At 37.4% G+C, this 16,930-nt stretch overlaps 2 protein-coding genes across 2 annotated transcripts in view; both read right to left on the reverse strand.

The window, feature by feature from the left end:
• The window catches only part of LOC116169000 (sodium/calcium exchanger 3-like), a 39,402-nt gene that overhangs the window by 10,781 nt on the left and 11,691 nt on the right, over positions 1–16,930 (reverse strand). The window lies entirely within an intron of this gene.
• Positions 10,688–13,433, reverse strand: LOC116168465 (facilitated trehalose transporter Tret1-like). The gene is made up of 2 exons (XM_031484317.1): positions 13,334–13,433; positions 10,688–12,802 (listed from the first exon to the last, which is right to left on the reverse strand). Exons 1-2 carry the CDS (start codon positions 13,401–13,403, stop codon positions 11,469–11,471), a joined length of 1,404 nt encoding a protein of 467 aa, XP_031340177.1. The 5' UTR covers positions 13,404–13,433; the 3' UTR covers positions 10,688–11,468.

Here is a 16,930-nt window from a genome sequence, read left to right on the forward strand (position 1 = left end):
CAAACCCCTATTTTATACTAAACCCCTTCCTTCAATTGCAAAAAGAATGTTAATTTACGTACTTACGTACGTACGTACAATATTCCAATGCAAATTTGTACACAAACCCGCCATGTTGCATAAATAAAATCTGAAATTAATAAAATAAAATATTTGATTTAAATTTGAATTAATTTGGTATTGTTCTAATATTCCGACCAATATCCGTCTACAAAGTAAAATCATTGCTAACGTTCACATATTTCCTTGTTAAAAGGAATCCAATATAATAAAATTACAACCGATATTTAACCCTAAAATATTACATTGTCACCAGGTATATTATTATACATGATGAAACAATAGGTATTCAGTGTACGAAGGGAATTAATTATAAAGCACGGTGGCATTCAACAAATTATCAAGATTAGAAAACTAAAGCAGCCTATCAAAATTGTCACCTTTGTAATGCGTTAATTTAGTATGCAAAGCAGTAGGGTTTAATTAAATTGTGCAACTGGAAGTTTTGACACTCAATAATTTTAACCCCCATTTATAAGTAGGTACATTGTCTTTAAACATGAAGCTAAACGTGTTTAGATGACGCTTTGAGAAATTATACCTTCTATTCGAGAGGTTGGAATGTGTAAAACTTGCAAGTTTTGCAGAAGACATTGAGTAATTTATTGAGACATTTATAAAGGGCCTCGATTTTTCTCGCCTCTCCATTCGTCGAGTCAATGAAGGTTTTTACTCCTTATATCCCGAATTTTACTGTTTTTCCTTGTTTTTAAATCCTATTTTAAGTTACAGGCATTTCAATGTGTGGAATGCAGTGTAATTTTTTTCCCCTAGAACGACCTGACTATCGCTGATTATTAATCCCTTTTTGCACTTGTGAAATACACTTACATCTTGTACTGAAAAGAAGTTAATATCCATTTTTGATCGATAAACGTCACTTATAAAAGTTTTATACAAAATGTTAAAGTTGATTGGGTAATTGGTAATTTCCCTGGTAATTTCTTTCCTATATTTTGGTGGTTTTGGAGGTGTACAACTGTCAGTTCCACCAAACCTGATTAAATTATACATCCAAGCCCTATCTAGAAAATTGCAATAAGCAACAGAAAAAAATACGCGGAAGGTAAAACATGGCCTTACAACCCCGTAACAAACGCTGTCAATAGTACAAAGTGTACGATCATTGATTTGATTTCTAATAGCGTCGTGTTTTAAGGAAATCCAGATAGTGTAACTAATTTGCCGTTTGTAACCGTTCCCGTTGCGATATTTAAATCTAGATTTAAACTATCTCTTGCAGAATCGAAAAGCTCTCTTCGATTGGAAGAGGAGGGAAAATTATTTCAGTTTGGTTAATTAATTAATAACAGATTTCCCAATCTTAAGCGAAAATGAGCATTACAACTGCAACATCGTGCAGTTTATTTCATTATCGCAGACCGGTACTTTCGTTGCAAATAAGTGATTGGCAATTTCCTCTTGTTTTTTATTAAATGGGAAATTGCAACCAGACAAATTGTTAACAAAAATACCTCCGACTAGCTCTTTCGGTTGTTTATTAAACATTACCTACTTCTTTTTACTCCCCTGGTTTACACAAGAGATCCCCTGTCCTTTATCTGCAAATTTCCTACAAAAAGGGGTTCTTTGACTTTGTACAACAAAATAATAACACCGAAGTGACAAATTGTTGTACTTATATTGATTGAAAATCAGAAAAATATTAAGGGTGGTTTATGAATGTGTACCTGTGACAAAACTAGAATAGTTTACTTCGAAGTGGCCATCTCTTTTCTGAGCCGTCCATTGAAATTGACAAAATTCATAAATATATAACTAACCTTTCGATTTACAATTTTTCTTCGACGCGGAAAACCTGGATATCTTACGACTAGCTTGGTTGAATTATGAAATGGGGTAATTATCAGGTATTTTCAATTGGATGCAAACTTAAAACCCGTCGACTTGAAATAGCTTCGGCGCAATGGCTCCTTAGATTGGATTTTTGTATGACTGATTTGGAAATACGGGCTGGCTCCGGATGCCGGTTCTTTTATTGGTCAGTACAATTTTGTTGCGAAACGTGCAGTGGCATACGCACTCTTAATTGGACTATTAAAATTTAAACTGACTACCTTTTTTCGTGGCGGCACGAATTTGAACTTGAATATTATTTGGTTTTACTAACAGTTTTCCTTGTTGTAATTTCGGGTTTCACATGAAATAAATCTTGATTACTACTAGCGATTTGTTTAGTCGGAAGTGTGTTCTTTACTAACGGAATTACGCACGAATGTTGTTTCTTCTCCCACACCGGAATGCGTAAATATCTCTTGGTTTAATTTTAAATATTATTAATTTTATTTTAATTATTATTTATATTAATATTAACTTCGGTGATCTAATAAAATTCCGTGTATGTGCCAAGTGTGTAAAACGTTTGGTGAAATTCATATTCTAACGTGTTTAATTTCAAGAGAGGGATTCAGGTGCGAATAAATTAAGTGACTCATACGGAATATATTCAACCAAGACGCGTTATAAACATTTATTCGTTGTGTGTGCGCACTATAAAAAACAAGTAATTAGCTCCGGCTAAAGAATAAACCCATTGTATATTTTCTGTAATAATTACGTTGTTAGAGTTGAAGGTGACAGTTTAATAAAAAAACCATTTATAATCGGGGTGGGACGTTTTTTGTTAATGCAAAATAATTTCGCGCAGTTAATCTAGGGAAATACTAAGCCTTTCTCTTTAAACATTAGTGGTTTGGATTATTACAAGTGATTTACACTTTTAATCAAGTGCTTAATGTGAGGAGATTTTCCTGGTTATATAGTAGACAATAAAAGACCCGCACCGATGCAATAGTTTAGCCATAATATGGAAAAACTTCAAAATTGACAGTATTTTGTTATTTTGACACACTTGCGCATGCATGTTTCTGCCTAAAAGCTTCCTACCAAATTTGGTCCTAATCGGTTCAGCCGTTTAGCCAGAAATGAGAGTACAGACATATAGACAGACAGACAGGCCGACACACAGGCAGACACAATCGAGATTTTGTTTGATTCGGATGCCTAGTGGTTCAGAACGTGTATTTCCGTTAAAAAAGGGGGTGAGGCATTTTTTACTCCAATGCAGTACCTCGCTTACTAATGTGCGGGTGGTAAAATTATTTCACATAGAGCTGGTCGTTGGTCAGTTAAATATTGTTGTGTATACTACGCCATGCGGACGTTTTACTTGGCTTCGGCACCGGTAATAACGATGGAACACCTTGTATGTGCATTTCAAGTATTTTTAACGTAAAAAGTTGATTGTAATTAGAGAGAAAGAAAGATTGGACACAAGATTCTATCATACTAGTTGAATTCGAGGTCCATTTTTGGAAATAATGGCGTAGGATTTATCTCCGGTCGTAGTTAAGAAGTTTTGTTATCGCGGCGTGAGCTAATTAGTTTCAAGACAAGAAAACACAGGTATCGTTCATTAATAATAAAATAAAAAGTGAAACTTTTGATGTTGTGGTTTAATCTTCTGGTCGGTTTGGAGTCTACGGCCCAAAATCTATAAGAAAATATCCTTTTCTGGTCGATCTAAAATTGGTCAATTTTAGCTAAAAATAGCAAGAGCTGTCGGAAAAATTACTTCTGTTTCTGGACTGTAGAATCCAAAACGAAGTTAAAGACACAAAACCGATTTTCACGAAAAAGTAGTTTGATTTTTTAAACTGATCTACTAAATGGAACTTTTATAAATCATGTAAACTATAATTAAGCATAGCAATATACACTTAGTCCACTTACGCGTACAGAACATGTAGGTTTTCAACTTCTAATTGACGATCAATACACCTTTGGTTAGAAATCTCAAGGGCAATTTAAACAGAAAATAGAGAAAAAAAGTAATCCTCGATTTATAGGTTAATATGTCAAACTGAAATAGATGCGAGGAAGTGAGGACTGACAATATTAAAAGTAACAGAAATGTGCTCGCTTTTTTCGGATATAAGTATTCTATTTTAAATCTATCTTATATTTAATTAGTGCCAAGAATGTTGTGTCTGTGTAGATGCCAGACAATATTGTATTTAATTTTAATACAGGCGCATCTGAAACTAAATATAAAAATTGATTCTGCGGTTTTTAGTTGATCACAATGCACGTTTTTGTCTGGTTAATAATGCTCTTTGTTTAATCCGTTCCCACCCTTAGAGTTAACTGATTACCCTTTGATTTGTTATTCACAATCAATAGCCAATTAGCAAGGCAAAGTTGTGCGCCGTGCATTTTGATGTCTATTATTTCAAGCGAACGAGCCGTTGCATGTTAGAATAAAAACCGCGCCCGGGGATAGATTTTTGCATGACCATAGCCATCAGAATCATTGAAATGGTTCGTTGGAATTTTTGGTTACACCCTTATTAAGTTGATCAACTAAGTTTAGGCCGCGGTTAAAAAGTATTTCATTAATTATTTCAATTATGGGGGAGGTTTCTAGATCATCGGAAGTTGCAGCCATCTTGGATGAAAATTTGAAATTCTTTCCTCCTACCTATGTAGTTTAGCACTGAAAACTTGACCGTTCAGCGACTATTTCTCAAGGACCTGAATGTAATTTATGAAATTCTTTTTTGCAACCCTTGCTAATGAATTTCCCCGGCAAAAGGACGCGTGACGCAAACATGTCTATTTTGCTAAAGTTTCTCTTTAAAAATGTATACCGTATTAATATTTGAAGTGAACTCGAAATAGAATTCACCACCAAATCAATAAATTAATAATCAGGACTTCTCTCTGCATTCCCAAAGATAGTAAATAAAATAGCACAAAGACGCTTGACACATGATGGTTTGGTGTTTTACTATCTAAGCATCTGATGCAAATCAACGCTTCTTATGGATCTTCAGTTCCAGGATAAATTACTAAGTATAAAAAAGAACTGTTTCGACGAATTTAAATTGACTTTATATCAGATGGAAGCCTGCGTTGTTTACAGGTAACAAATTTATTGAAAGGTAATTGAATATTAATTTCTGAACCGGAACGGTACGGTTTTAGGGCTTTGTCATTACAACTACGCAAACAATATCACAAATGCAGTAACTCTGTGCGTAATAATGAGATCTAAGTGTACACTGTGTTTAGCATGGGGATGTCCGAAACTATAACTATAGAAGATAGGGTTTTTGAATATATAAAAAAAATAGAATCACATTTTCTCATTGCCACTTTTTGAGCTCTTGTTACGGATGTTACATTTTTTACTTCTTCTCCCTCTTTCCGTACTATCCTATATCTTAATTAAATTGGAGGTGGTTCTTGTTATGTAATTATATTAATATGCCTTGGGCGCGCTTTGGTATTTCTCTTCTGGCTTAAGGGAAAGAGGTAAAGGGTAAATAATAAGCCCCTTTATTACAATTTAAGATGGTTCTTATTTTCTTAAAAATATCGCCTTAGCCGAAATGGGGATTAGTAGTTAAACCACATTCATTCACAAAAACATACTTCGCATTGATCGGGAAAATTTAAATTTATTGTAAATTAAATAAACTTAATGTATCAAATGAATCACCGTCAGGTTCTAAAAGAAAATTCATTTTATTTTTATAAACACTCAAATGGTGTGCACAAAATAAGTCACAGTCAGGTAGTTAAATCACCTTTACGATATATTTATATAATTTATATCGAAGAAAAACCACCTTTTCTTCAGCACCCTCGAAAGCGAAATTCACACTACCGACCCGACGGAAACACTGAAGACGGCTACAGCGTAACTTAGAGGAGATCTCGCGAAATGATGGAACGGATATGAAGCATTATCGCCGACTTAGACTGACCTGAAGGACTACATCCGTAAGGAGTACGACAGCAGCAAGATTTGGGCAAAATCCATTCGGAATTCTTCGGTCGAGAGCAGAATATGGAGTCCCACAACTGTTCCTCCAAAGGAATGCTCAGTTAAATAAGGGCCTGATTAACGAACACCTCGAGTTTGTGAAGGACCTGCTACATCGCATCCGGCAGTCCTTATTAACCACGCCCACGCCACTACTCGACTTGGTACGCCTCACCGAAAAAATCGAGAACTGCAACAAGACGCTGGTCCGAAACACTCCACCAATATCATCACACCTGCAGACTCCAACAGACCGCCTAGCACGCCAAGGTGCTACCACTGTCCAGAATACCACTTTCACCGCGACTACCTAGTTTTGGCAAGCCGCCGAGACCAGGGAAACAGGATAGTGGTCGGGAGCAACACCCGGCCGTCCATCTCATTTGCACTGCAACCCAAACCAATCTACCAACGCTGTCGGTCATAATATACGGGAAAGACGTGAGAGCCCTCTTGGACTCCGCAGCAACCACCAGCCTGGGTCCAGTACACTCTCAGCCACCAGTTAGGATCGGACAACTTCTTAGTAACTCCAAACCTCGCCGTACCTGTGATATTGGGGCATGGTTGCCTTCACTGGGGAACGAAAAGGGGCCAAACGAAACACTGGGACCAGGTCCTGAGTAATAGTCCAAAGGCCGACGACACAGTAGACTTCGCCGGAATTCACCACGGCTTCTGGCCACCGCTAGATCAACGCATGATCACACTCCTGGAGGTTTTCGGGAGCACGCTCATCGACAATGCAATTCCCACAACACACAGCGTCCACCACACACTGCATCCGGTTACTGCAACTCCCGTCGTACCCTCGCTCGCGAAACAAGGAGAAAATTATCGAGGAAGAAGTGGAAGCCATGCTAGCAGAGTAAGTGATCGAACCAAGTACGTCGGAATACTGCTCGCCCATCTTAATGACACAGAAAAAGGACGGCCGCCCGAGATTCTGTATCGATTATGGACGTCTGAACTCTGGGGAGTTTTTTCCACTCTGTATCTTAAATCCTACCGCTCGAGGCAGAGTCCATGTATCTCATCGCGTTTTCCACCCCTGACGGTGCGAGCGACCAATTTAAGATAATGCCCTTCGAACTCAAAAATGCACCGGCAACTTGTCAGCAGAGGTCCTCGCCGGATATTTACGAGAATTTGTCATGGTGTACCTGGATGACATAAGCGTCTACTTCGATCCCTGGGAAGAGCACCTCAGACACCTAGACCTCGTTCTGGAGCGTCTATTACGCCACCGACTCCGTTAGTCCATCGACAAATGCCGTTTCGGGGTACAAACCTTAGTGAAGAGTTCGTAAAGGTCCATATACACGACCTACGTCGAGCACCCAATCAATCTCCCCCTGTACTTGACCAACCTCCCGTTGAAAGAGGAACCCACCGTTGCAACTCCCTTACAAGGGGGGGGGGCAAGACTACCAGGCGAGGGCCCCATTGACCACAACGCCAGACGCGTCGACGGCGAATTGTTTATAAGCAGCACCAACAGCCAACTCCTGCCCGGTAACAGGGCTATGTTCTGCCGTGGGAATATTCAAGTAACTCGTTCTCAAACGTGCTGCCAAAAACTTCTCCAGCGATACGGCGGTGGCTTGGCGGCGTTGGAACCGTACTCTAGGTATGATCTTTGTTCATCAGTCTTGGTGTTTTCACTTATATTTATATTAAACTATACACTGCAAGGAGGACGCTCAATTCTACACTTTGTTGCATTAGTGTACAACGAGAACGAACTTATGATAAACATAAAGAAACGCTCATCAATTCAAAGAAAGGTTCGATAATTTCTTTTCTATGAATGGTTTATTGATAGACAAAAATACACCAAAAACAGGTCCAGAATACTTTGAATTATTAAAACATACTGTAGCGCCAAAACAATCTAAAAATAGTAACAAGGAAATATGTCTCGCTAGAAAGACATACATTTTTGTTTATCAAAAATCACAACAAACACTTTAAGATTTTGTAATTCAACTACGTCAACCTATTCGTGCATGTAAATTTAACTGTGAATGCTGCAGCCGATTTATTTTTACATTCTCAATTTATAAGAGGGAATCACATACGATATCATAAATTATTCCTAGATACTTCAGAAACGTTTTCAGACGCCGCGCACCGTATCAAAAGCTCAAACCTCAAGAATTCGACATACTTTCAAAAAGGATTCTACAAAATAGTATTTCTAAACCTAGAAATAAAAACGTAATGATCTGATTCACTTATTTTGTGGATTCCTCACTTGGTTTCCGGTTTTAATTTAACGTAGCGGACATTCCCTATTTAACCTTACATCCACGTTAATTACAAGGTTTATCAAGACAGCGGTTATACCTGACGGCGTCCGTGTCGTAAAAAGGTAAGGTCAACATTTAGTTGGGTCAACCCGAATACCTACTTACTCTGGGATTAAAATAATTTAGTAATAATTGGATAGTGCCCTCTTCAAGGCACATTTCAACGACGACATCATTTGTTCACTCATTGCTGGTCGCCTCTTCAAGGACATGTTATTAGCATTAATTTAACTGTTAATCTTTGCTCGAATTTTCTTTTGCTGTAATATTCTAATTGGACATTTTAGTCTCCTTCGGAGTATCAATCTGCATTTATGTTACGTTCCGATTTTGGATTTCACAAGCGAATGCAAGCTCTTCCAGCCAAGTCAACTATTAATGCCGAGTGTGTAGATTAGGAGTACATGCTTTAGTTTGTAATTGTTTGTTTTAGGAATCGGCTGGACAGAGCTCCCTCCGATAGAAGATTCTTCAATAGCATTGAAAGGTCCGTTTGCTATCTATTTACATTCTCGCTACGTTTACTTATTTTGCATTATTTAGTACAAAGGTTAAGGGTGGATTAAATGCTTACTATATTATCGATCACGATCGAATTAAGGGGGATTATTTCGTTTGGGATACATTGGGGTTAAGTTCAATTTTAACTTAATAGTTTTGATATATGGGTCTTTGAAGTGAAATTGTTTGTCGTTGAAGAAAAATGCCTTAGTTCATTTCATTGGTACTTTGCATTTTATCAGTTTTATACAGGGAAAGTTAGCATCTATACGAAACTGGATGGCGCTGAAGCTGAACCATACAAGGAAGCTACAAAGATTTTAATTCCCAACGAATTCGCTGTTGGGAATTTAAAGCCCTGCTATTTATACCTCTGAGCTTCTGTTTATTAGATTTACTATGCATGCAGTAAAAGTATTGTATGAAACGTTATTGGGTATTCTAGTGTGACTTCTCTGGGCCCATCACAAACCAGGAGACGGTCCTGTCCCAATCCCGTCAGTCTGTGAACCGTAGTTGAGTGTGGTTGGAACAGGCCGTGATTAATTTTTTTTTAACTTACGAGTGATCCCCTTTACCATGGTGGGTGGTTGATTTGTGTTACATTTCCTAAATTTTGAAATATAAGGGGAAAGGTTCCTTTGGTAGGGTGGCCCACACCCACGCTACAGTACAGCAATCTATTGTGATATGGAGAAGGCTTCGAGTGTAGCACGCACTTGTTGCTTTAGTATCTCTGCAAATGACGTCCCTAAACACAGTTTTGATTTTTTTGGAGCGTCAAAGAGTTATTACTTTAGTTCTTTATTTCACCGTTAGAGATCATTCGAGCGTTACAGGTTTTCTTTTACGTTGTGTTTTTTTCTTTCGCCGCTAGAGGTCGTGATATCTTTACTGCATACGTATTTCGTTCCTTTCGCACAGTGAAGATTTTGCTTTATATTGGTTAGTTGTAAATTATTTTTGAATAAGGGCTTTTGGTTTTAGCTATTCTTTGGAGTGGTTATCTTTCGCTTTCTGATGTTCTGTAACTGTGCTCCATTGAAAGGCTTTTTGCGGATTTGTATTTTCAAGTGATCAATGTGAGGTACGTAAAGATTTTGACTCTTTATCTTCCCTCAAACTTTGCTTACAGTTTTCTCTTAAGTTCTAATCGTCTTCTATTCTGGATTATATTTTTCGTTATTATTCTTTTTTCTCTTTTGAAAGACTAAGTGAGGCCTATCCGGTTTACTATTACTACATTTCCTTTTTGCTTTATTTTTGCTAGTGCATAAGAGCCCCGTTATTCACCTTGACCTTGCCTGAGCTTATCGTGTGTAATTTTGTTACATTTGTGTAAACGTAACAGGCTTATAAACAAAAGCGATATTAAATTATATATTCATTTTAATAATTAAGGGGCAGAGCAAAGCAAAGTAAGCTTTATAGGGGAGTCGATGGTGACCATCTGTCCGTCCTATAACTGCCGAACACTTGGACCGATTCTTTTCAAACTTAACCTACATCCTACATGTAACAAGTCTATTGAAAATGGGTCAAATCCAATGACCCCGTGGGGTCACGCCTATTCGGTTCGAACCGAGGTGCTTAGTCGCTTTTTTAGATCTGCTTTAGGGGTTTATTTAATATAAATGAAAAGATATTACCTTTGCAGTATTTCTAAGATGCATTCGAACTGAATATAATGAACAAATCCCGGGTTGCATTTCACATTTTCCCATCTTTCGTCTGCCAACGGGTGTCTTTGACCATCGACCCGCACGCTTTCTTTACAAGTTTAAAAAGATAGTCCTTTCTTTCGACTCCATATGAAGCTAATCAAAACGTAAATTTTTATTTCTGTTAATATTACTCTTACACAACCAAATTCTGTGTATTTAGTCATGAACTAAGACGGTAGACCGTCACTTCTATAGAAATTGTAGACTGGAAACCTTACATCCGAAATGAGTAAACGCATTCGGTAAATACTAATTTATTCCTAATCAGTCTTGAGTTTATATAGGTACAGTTGGTTTTCTTACGTATATCTAAACAATATTGTAACATGGTAATTTCATATATGTGCATTAATCTACTGATCCATTCATATGCACCGAAATCGCACAGTATTGATATTGTAACCTAATCCATGCAATAACTGTTATCCTAACTTATTACTTAATTAATCTGTTCAAAGATTATTCTGAGATTGCACACCGTATAAACAATTACTGTGTCGCAAACCATTTAGTTTCTTGTTTTCTTAAGTTGTAAAATTAGTTGCTTATTTGCGAGTTTTTAATTGTAAATAAACGATCTATACGGAATCTGAACAACCATATCACTAATTCTGGGGGTGGGACGCGGAGGGCGAAATAAAAAGAAGTTCAAAACCAAAAACAATATAGTTTCCATGGAAACGACGAGGGAGCATAAAATCTTGCTATTTTTGACGAATTACATTCAGAATTTTCAGACCCTTTATAATGATTTATATGGCTTCTGCTATAAAATAAAGTTCTGTATTATAGAAGATGAAAAAATGTTAACTTGAAGGTAATTCAATCGATGCTTTATCGTCTTGTATAATAAATGTTGTTATAACTGTGATTATAGCCTACTCTGATTTTGATACCAGTGCCGTATCATCACTATCACATTTACTATAATTATTTATAAATTACAAATTATCACTAAACAACTGATATTTACAAAATCTAAAGTTTGGCGAGTACGTAATGATCACGAGTTTCTTTTTGTTAAGGTTTGATCTCGGATTTGATAGGCAAATCGCCTTTTAAAGCTTGTTGAATTTCCTCCAAAGTTTTTCCTTTAGTTTCAATAATACAGTAACAGCAAAAGACACCACCGAGTGTAGCGGAAATTGCAAAAAAACTAAAAGAATAAAAAAGGTCAAAATTCTCTGTTACAAGATGGAACAATTTAGGTATTAGTAACATCTGAAGAGCAAAACATAAGTTAAGTAAGAAAGACGCCTTCGCTTTAACACTCGATGAAAACATTTCACCTACAATGGAGGTGGGAAGAGTTGCTAAACCAAACCCAAATATTAAAGTATACGCAATAATGGACGATAATGAAATCCAACTGACTGAAGACAAATCCAGGTCAGTGAAATTACGTATACCTAAGTAAATACAGTCGATTCCTAGGCAGAATGCCGAGCCAAAGCATGAGACCAGCAACAGCGATTTGCGACGAAATTTATCCATCACAAACCAGGATATAGTGACAGTGACCATTAAAACAGCAGCGAAAATGATCGAAGAAAGTGATTCCGATATTCCAACCCCCGCATTCGCAAACATATACTGAGTGTGCGATTCTATTGCCGAAAGTCCACTAAATTGTTGTATGGTTCGTATAGCTAAACAAATAACAAAAGCTTTTCGGTGACTTTTCACTGAAACTATGTCAATAAATCGGCAAGATTCCGAAATTTGCCTTTGGACATCAGCCTCGAGTTGCTCCATTTCTTCATCTACATCACTTCTCCAACGGAGCAACTGTAAACTGCATCTCGCTTCCTCTGTTCGATGTCGCGCCAATAAATAGTAAGGTGATTCTGGTGCAAAAATAAAGAGCGCGATTTGTATTATTGGAATACACGCGAACATTAAGGCAGTGTCTGTAATGCTGAAGTAGGAACCAACAACATTCACCAGAAGCACACCCAAATAAAGACTTACTGAGATAGCATTATTCCAAGTATCTCTCACTTTCGCTTCCGATATTTCGCACACATATATTGTGATGGTGCTAAACGCCCCTGCGTCCGCGATCCCGGCCATAACTCTCGACAGGTAAAATAATTCTATACGTTGCGCGAAAGCAATCAATAACCACGAAACTAGTTGCGGAATGATAGTTGCAATGATGGCCAGCTTACGACCGACTTTGTCAATAACTTTCAGTTGAAGTACCGAGAAAACTCCCATTGAAAGTGGATGTATCACAGTGAAGTAGGAAGCCTCATCTAGGGAGATGTCCAGCGATGGATCGTTAACCAGTTTCGGAATTGATGGAGAGGTCCATGCGTATAATAATCCACACGATAAACTTGTTAAAGACACTGAAAAATATTATAGAAATTAAGAAATCAGCCAAAACACCTACTACAAATTCAGAGTATACTAATAATGCTTGTTTGCAATAAAATTATGGTTTTATTTATAACAACTCCTGGCAACGTGGTCACATTTAAATAGGACAGACTTTGACTAAGACAGAGTGCCCTTTTGGCGCCCTATTACGAAAAATAAAGAATAAATGAACCAGCTCCAGAGTTATTAAATTTTAATGGTGAGGGTGGATCACCATTAAACGTTTCTCTCACCTCGGTATCGAAACGAATGTGCAGAAGGTCACATTGATGATCATAATTTATTATTAGTTAATAGCAGTTTTTCTCTTTGCAAAAAACAAAAAAAAAGAAACATTATCATTACGAAATTGTTATAAACGGCGCAAACACGCTCATAAAATCATTGTGATTATGCCTAATGTATATTGAAGTATAGTATTCAATGACTATTCAAAGCAATTAATACTGTCAATGAACTAAACCTCTGAATTTGTAATGTTAACTTGGAATCAAATTTACCTAGTAATGTAATAGCGATCTGGGGAAGTTGATGATCTTTCCCACAAGATCTTGGTAATAACAACTGCATTGTTGTATATCACTTGTCACTGGATTATGTTTATAACGTTTCTAAAGCGAATTAATTACTCTTGTTTAGAGTAGGTACTTTAATTGTACATAAATAGTTGTTACTTATCTTATCAGTATTTTATAGCCCAGGAGTATCTCGATGAGTACCTACTCCGTATACAGGGAGATTCACCAGAACCGCCGGTTAGCCGTTTACGGGGACCCATATCTCTGTGGCCGTACCCTTTCGGGTCGGATAATACCCAGTTAGCCCCCCCCCCCGCCTCCCCAATCCAGTAAATCCGCCATGTTATTTGGCATATTTCGCGCCCCAGCGCAATGGTAACCAAAGTGGTGGAGATGCATGGCAGTTCCTACCAGGGAGCCATCCACACGATAGCTGACTAAATTCTGGGAGAGGCGGCTACGCCAGGTATATGCCAAAGTATAAGAAATTTAGGGTTCAAGTTCAGTTTTGCCACTTCCGAGTTATATGCGATTACATTTAAGTAATTAAGGGGTTGGTTCTATTAGAACTTGCCCTATTCAAGTTCTTTTGGACTAGTAAGAAACTCATTCATCCATCCATTCTTATATAGTTCTAATGTCGGTTCTAATATGTTTGGCGTAGCGGTTTAACTCGGACTCTTATCCTCACAGGTTGTGAGTTCGAATCCCATAACTTGCCAATTTTTATTGGTACAGACCATCTCCTGACTACTATGCTTCGGAGAGCATGTAAAGCTGGCGGTCGCGGCAGTCATACTACGACTGTCGTAAGTCACAAAGACGACTGTTGATGCGATCTGAAAACTCTGTACCTAGAGAGTACCGCCCATACGATACGATACGATATGGTTATAATTCGTTGAGAAAATTTAGGTTTCCCTTTGAGGGTGCATGATTGGCAAGCCACTGCCTGGTCCAAAAGCATCGTTGTCTCCTTTGTTTCTTTTTTTTAAAGAGAGTAACAGCAGAAGCAATAATTAGCGATACTGCAGCAATATTAATTTTTGAATTGCTCATATTAATAAAATAATGAGTTACGTGACTTCTAAGTTACAAACCTGATTATGGCTAGGGAGGAAATGTTCTCTAGTGCATACCACTTAAATTAAAATAAAAATTAATCTTACTAAAATAATTACTAAATTGTAAGAAAAACAGCACCAGTTCTAAACAAGAAAATTGCAGCAATTCATTGCAGCAATTATTGCAACAAGAACTTGCACGTGAAATTTTGACAATACACGGAGAAATTTCTTGCGGCAATGGATTACTGCAAGAATTGCAATAAAAATGATATCGTCTAATACGGCCTTAAGGTAAATACCCGGAGTAGTATAGAAAAACTTAAGACCTTCTGCAGAGGCACCTCTAAAAAGCATTATGCGGGTCACTCTGTAATTGGGCGCAAGTAGGGAATGCAATCCCGCAGCAAAATCTCAATCCCGGTATTTGCAGGATTGTTAGATGTTAATCCCGCAGAATCCCGGTATTTGCGGAATCCCGCAAAACTTTAAATAAATTTGCAAATAAGCAATTCTGTGCGGTTAACTTCTGTATTAAAATAAATCTCTAATTATCACAATATTTCACAAAAAAGTACCTTCAGCCTAACTTAGAACTAAAAAAAAAGGTGAACTTCTAAAGTGCCTCAAAAATCATAGTAGGTACATTTTTAACGAAAAAAGTTTAACAATTACAGAGAGTCGACCCTTTGGTCGACAATTCCTCAGTCCCGCAAATCCCGCGGGATCCCGCTCCATTTATCTGCTGGATTAATCCCGCAAAAATGCTGCGGAATCCCGGTATTTCGGGATCCCGCAATCCCAGTATTGCATTCCCTAGTTTCTAGTCTATAACTTTTGATTGAGAAGTCTAATCGAAAAAGTACGAATTGTTTTGGATTATACGCACCAAAATTAATAAGAGAAAGTGTTTTCCCGAGAAATTTTGGTGTAGTCGATTTTTGGTAAAAAAGGAAGGTTATACACTGCCTTTTTTTGAGGCCCGAAAAAAAAAATTGTCTCAGATCGACCCGGAACAAAAATTTTCTTATAGAATGTGGCCTGTAGAATCCATAATTTCAAACAGTTCCAAGATTGGGCTACTAGTTCAAAAGTTACAGCCCTTTGAATTTTTTTTCGAAATTGGTTTCTCGTCTATAACTTTTGATTGAGAAGTCTGATCGAAAAAGTACGAATTGATTTGGATTCTACGCACCCAAATTAATAAGAAAACCTGGAAGATTTCTACCCACAGCTGATAGGAAACGTAGTGGAATTAGAACCCCGGTATGAACAATATGCCAATATGGAGGAAAAGATCGAAGCATACTTCAGGGACCACAGAAAGCAGGGATTCTGGGGAGGATACGAGTCACTGGTGGTCTGTATAATTATAATATTAATGTTATAAATTATTAATTACATATAACACAGCCAATAAGGAGCTTCGGGCAAAACTGGTACTGCAAGCATTGATCGCCAGCTCTTTTTGGAAACCCCAATAAGTTCCGATAAGGGAACACCTACTCGGAAATGAAAAAATAGACAAGAGAAAGTAACAAGGGTTTGCCCTATCAAAATCCTGGACTGTTAAAGGTATTCTGGAAGAATGGACAATTCCAGGGAGCAAAAGGTCGTAGTGCAGGAACCGACTGGGACCACTTCCAACACTATAATATATAATGTACCGGAAGTGAAAGTGAGCTAGTTTCCCGAGAACGTTCCCTGCGCAGAAATTCAAGAATAGGGACCACAGTTCACAAGTTCACATGCAACGAGTTCATATTGGACCGCTCTGTATATACTCATTTTTTCGTTTTAGATAGGTAGATATAGGTACTACAAAAACGGTGGAGGGGAGTGTAGTGTTATTTCATTCACTACCGATATCTATGCCTAGAGTGCTAAATAAGTTAATCTTTCATTACGTGGCCTTGTCGAGTACTAAAATCTAAGTGTTGCACTTCTACAATAAAATAAACGATAACATCGCAATATTTACACCACTTTGTCTCATTAATATGGCATGAGTATATGTACGCCACTGGTGCTGAACAATGAAAATTGAGTTTTTCAAATTGATTCGATTGGTATTTGTCGGTGTTCATTGTCTCGATTGTTACTCTATCCGCTTTAATTGTTTTCTATCATAATTGCCAATTAAAACGAAAAACCCAATAGCAGATTCGACGAGAATACAATAGAAATTTTCTATATGTTGCACCCAGAAATGCAACCACTCTGTGTTTTTTATATATCTATTTTTATATTTTTTTAATGGTTTTCTTTATCTACATTCAAAAATATTAGCTCTCGTGATAAACGGTTAGTCACCTAAAAATAGATAAGCACGTAACAAGCATTAGTTACTATTCCCGGATTCTTACCTTTGACAATTAGCGTCGTCGTAAATCAGAGCTTTAATAATTAAGTACGCCTTAAAATCCAAGCCAACGAATGACCCAACAACCCCCTGTATGGATTTAAACTGTAGTTAATTTACATTTAGAGAATTGGTGAGGATTAGTAGAGATAA

This window comes from Photinus pyralis, unplaced genomic scaffold (assembly GCF_008802855.1).
Source record: "Photinus pyralis isolate 1611_PpyrPB1 unplaced genomic scaffold, Ppyr1.3 Ppyr1.4_LG4, whole genome shotgun sequence".
Lineage (NCBI taxonomy): Eukaryota > Metazoa > Arthropoda > Insecta > Coleoptera > Lampyridae > Photinus > Photinus pyralis.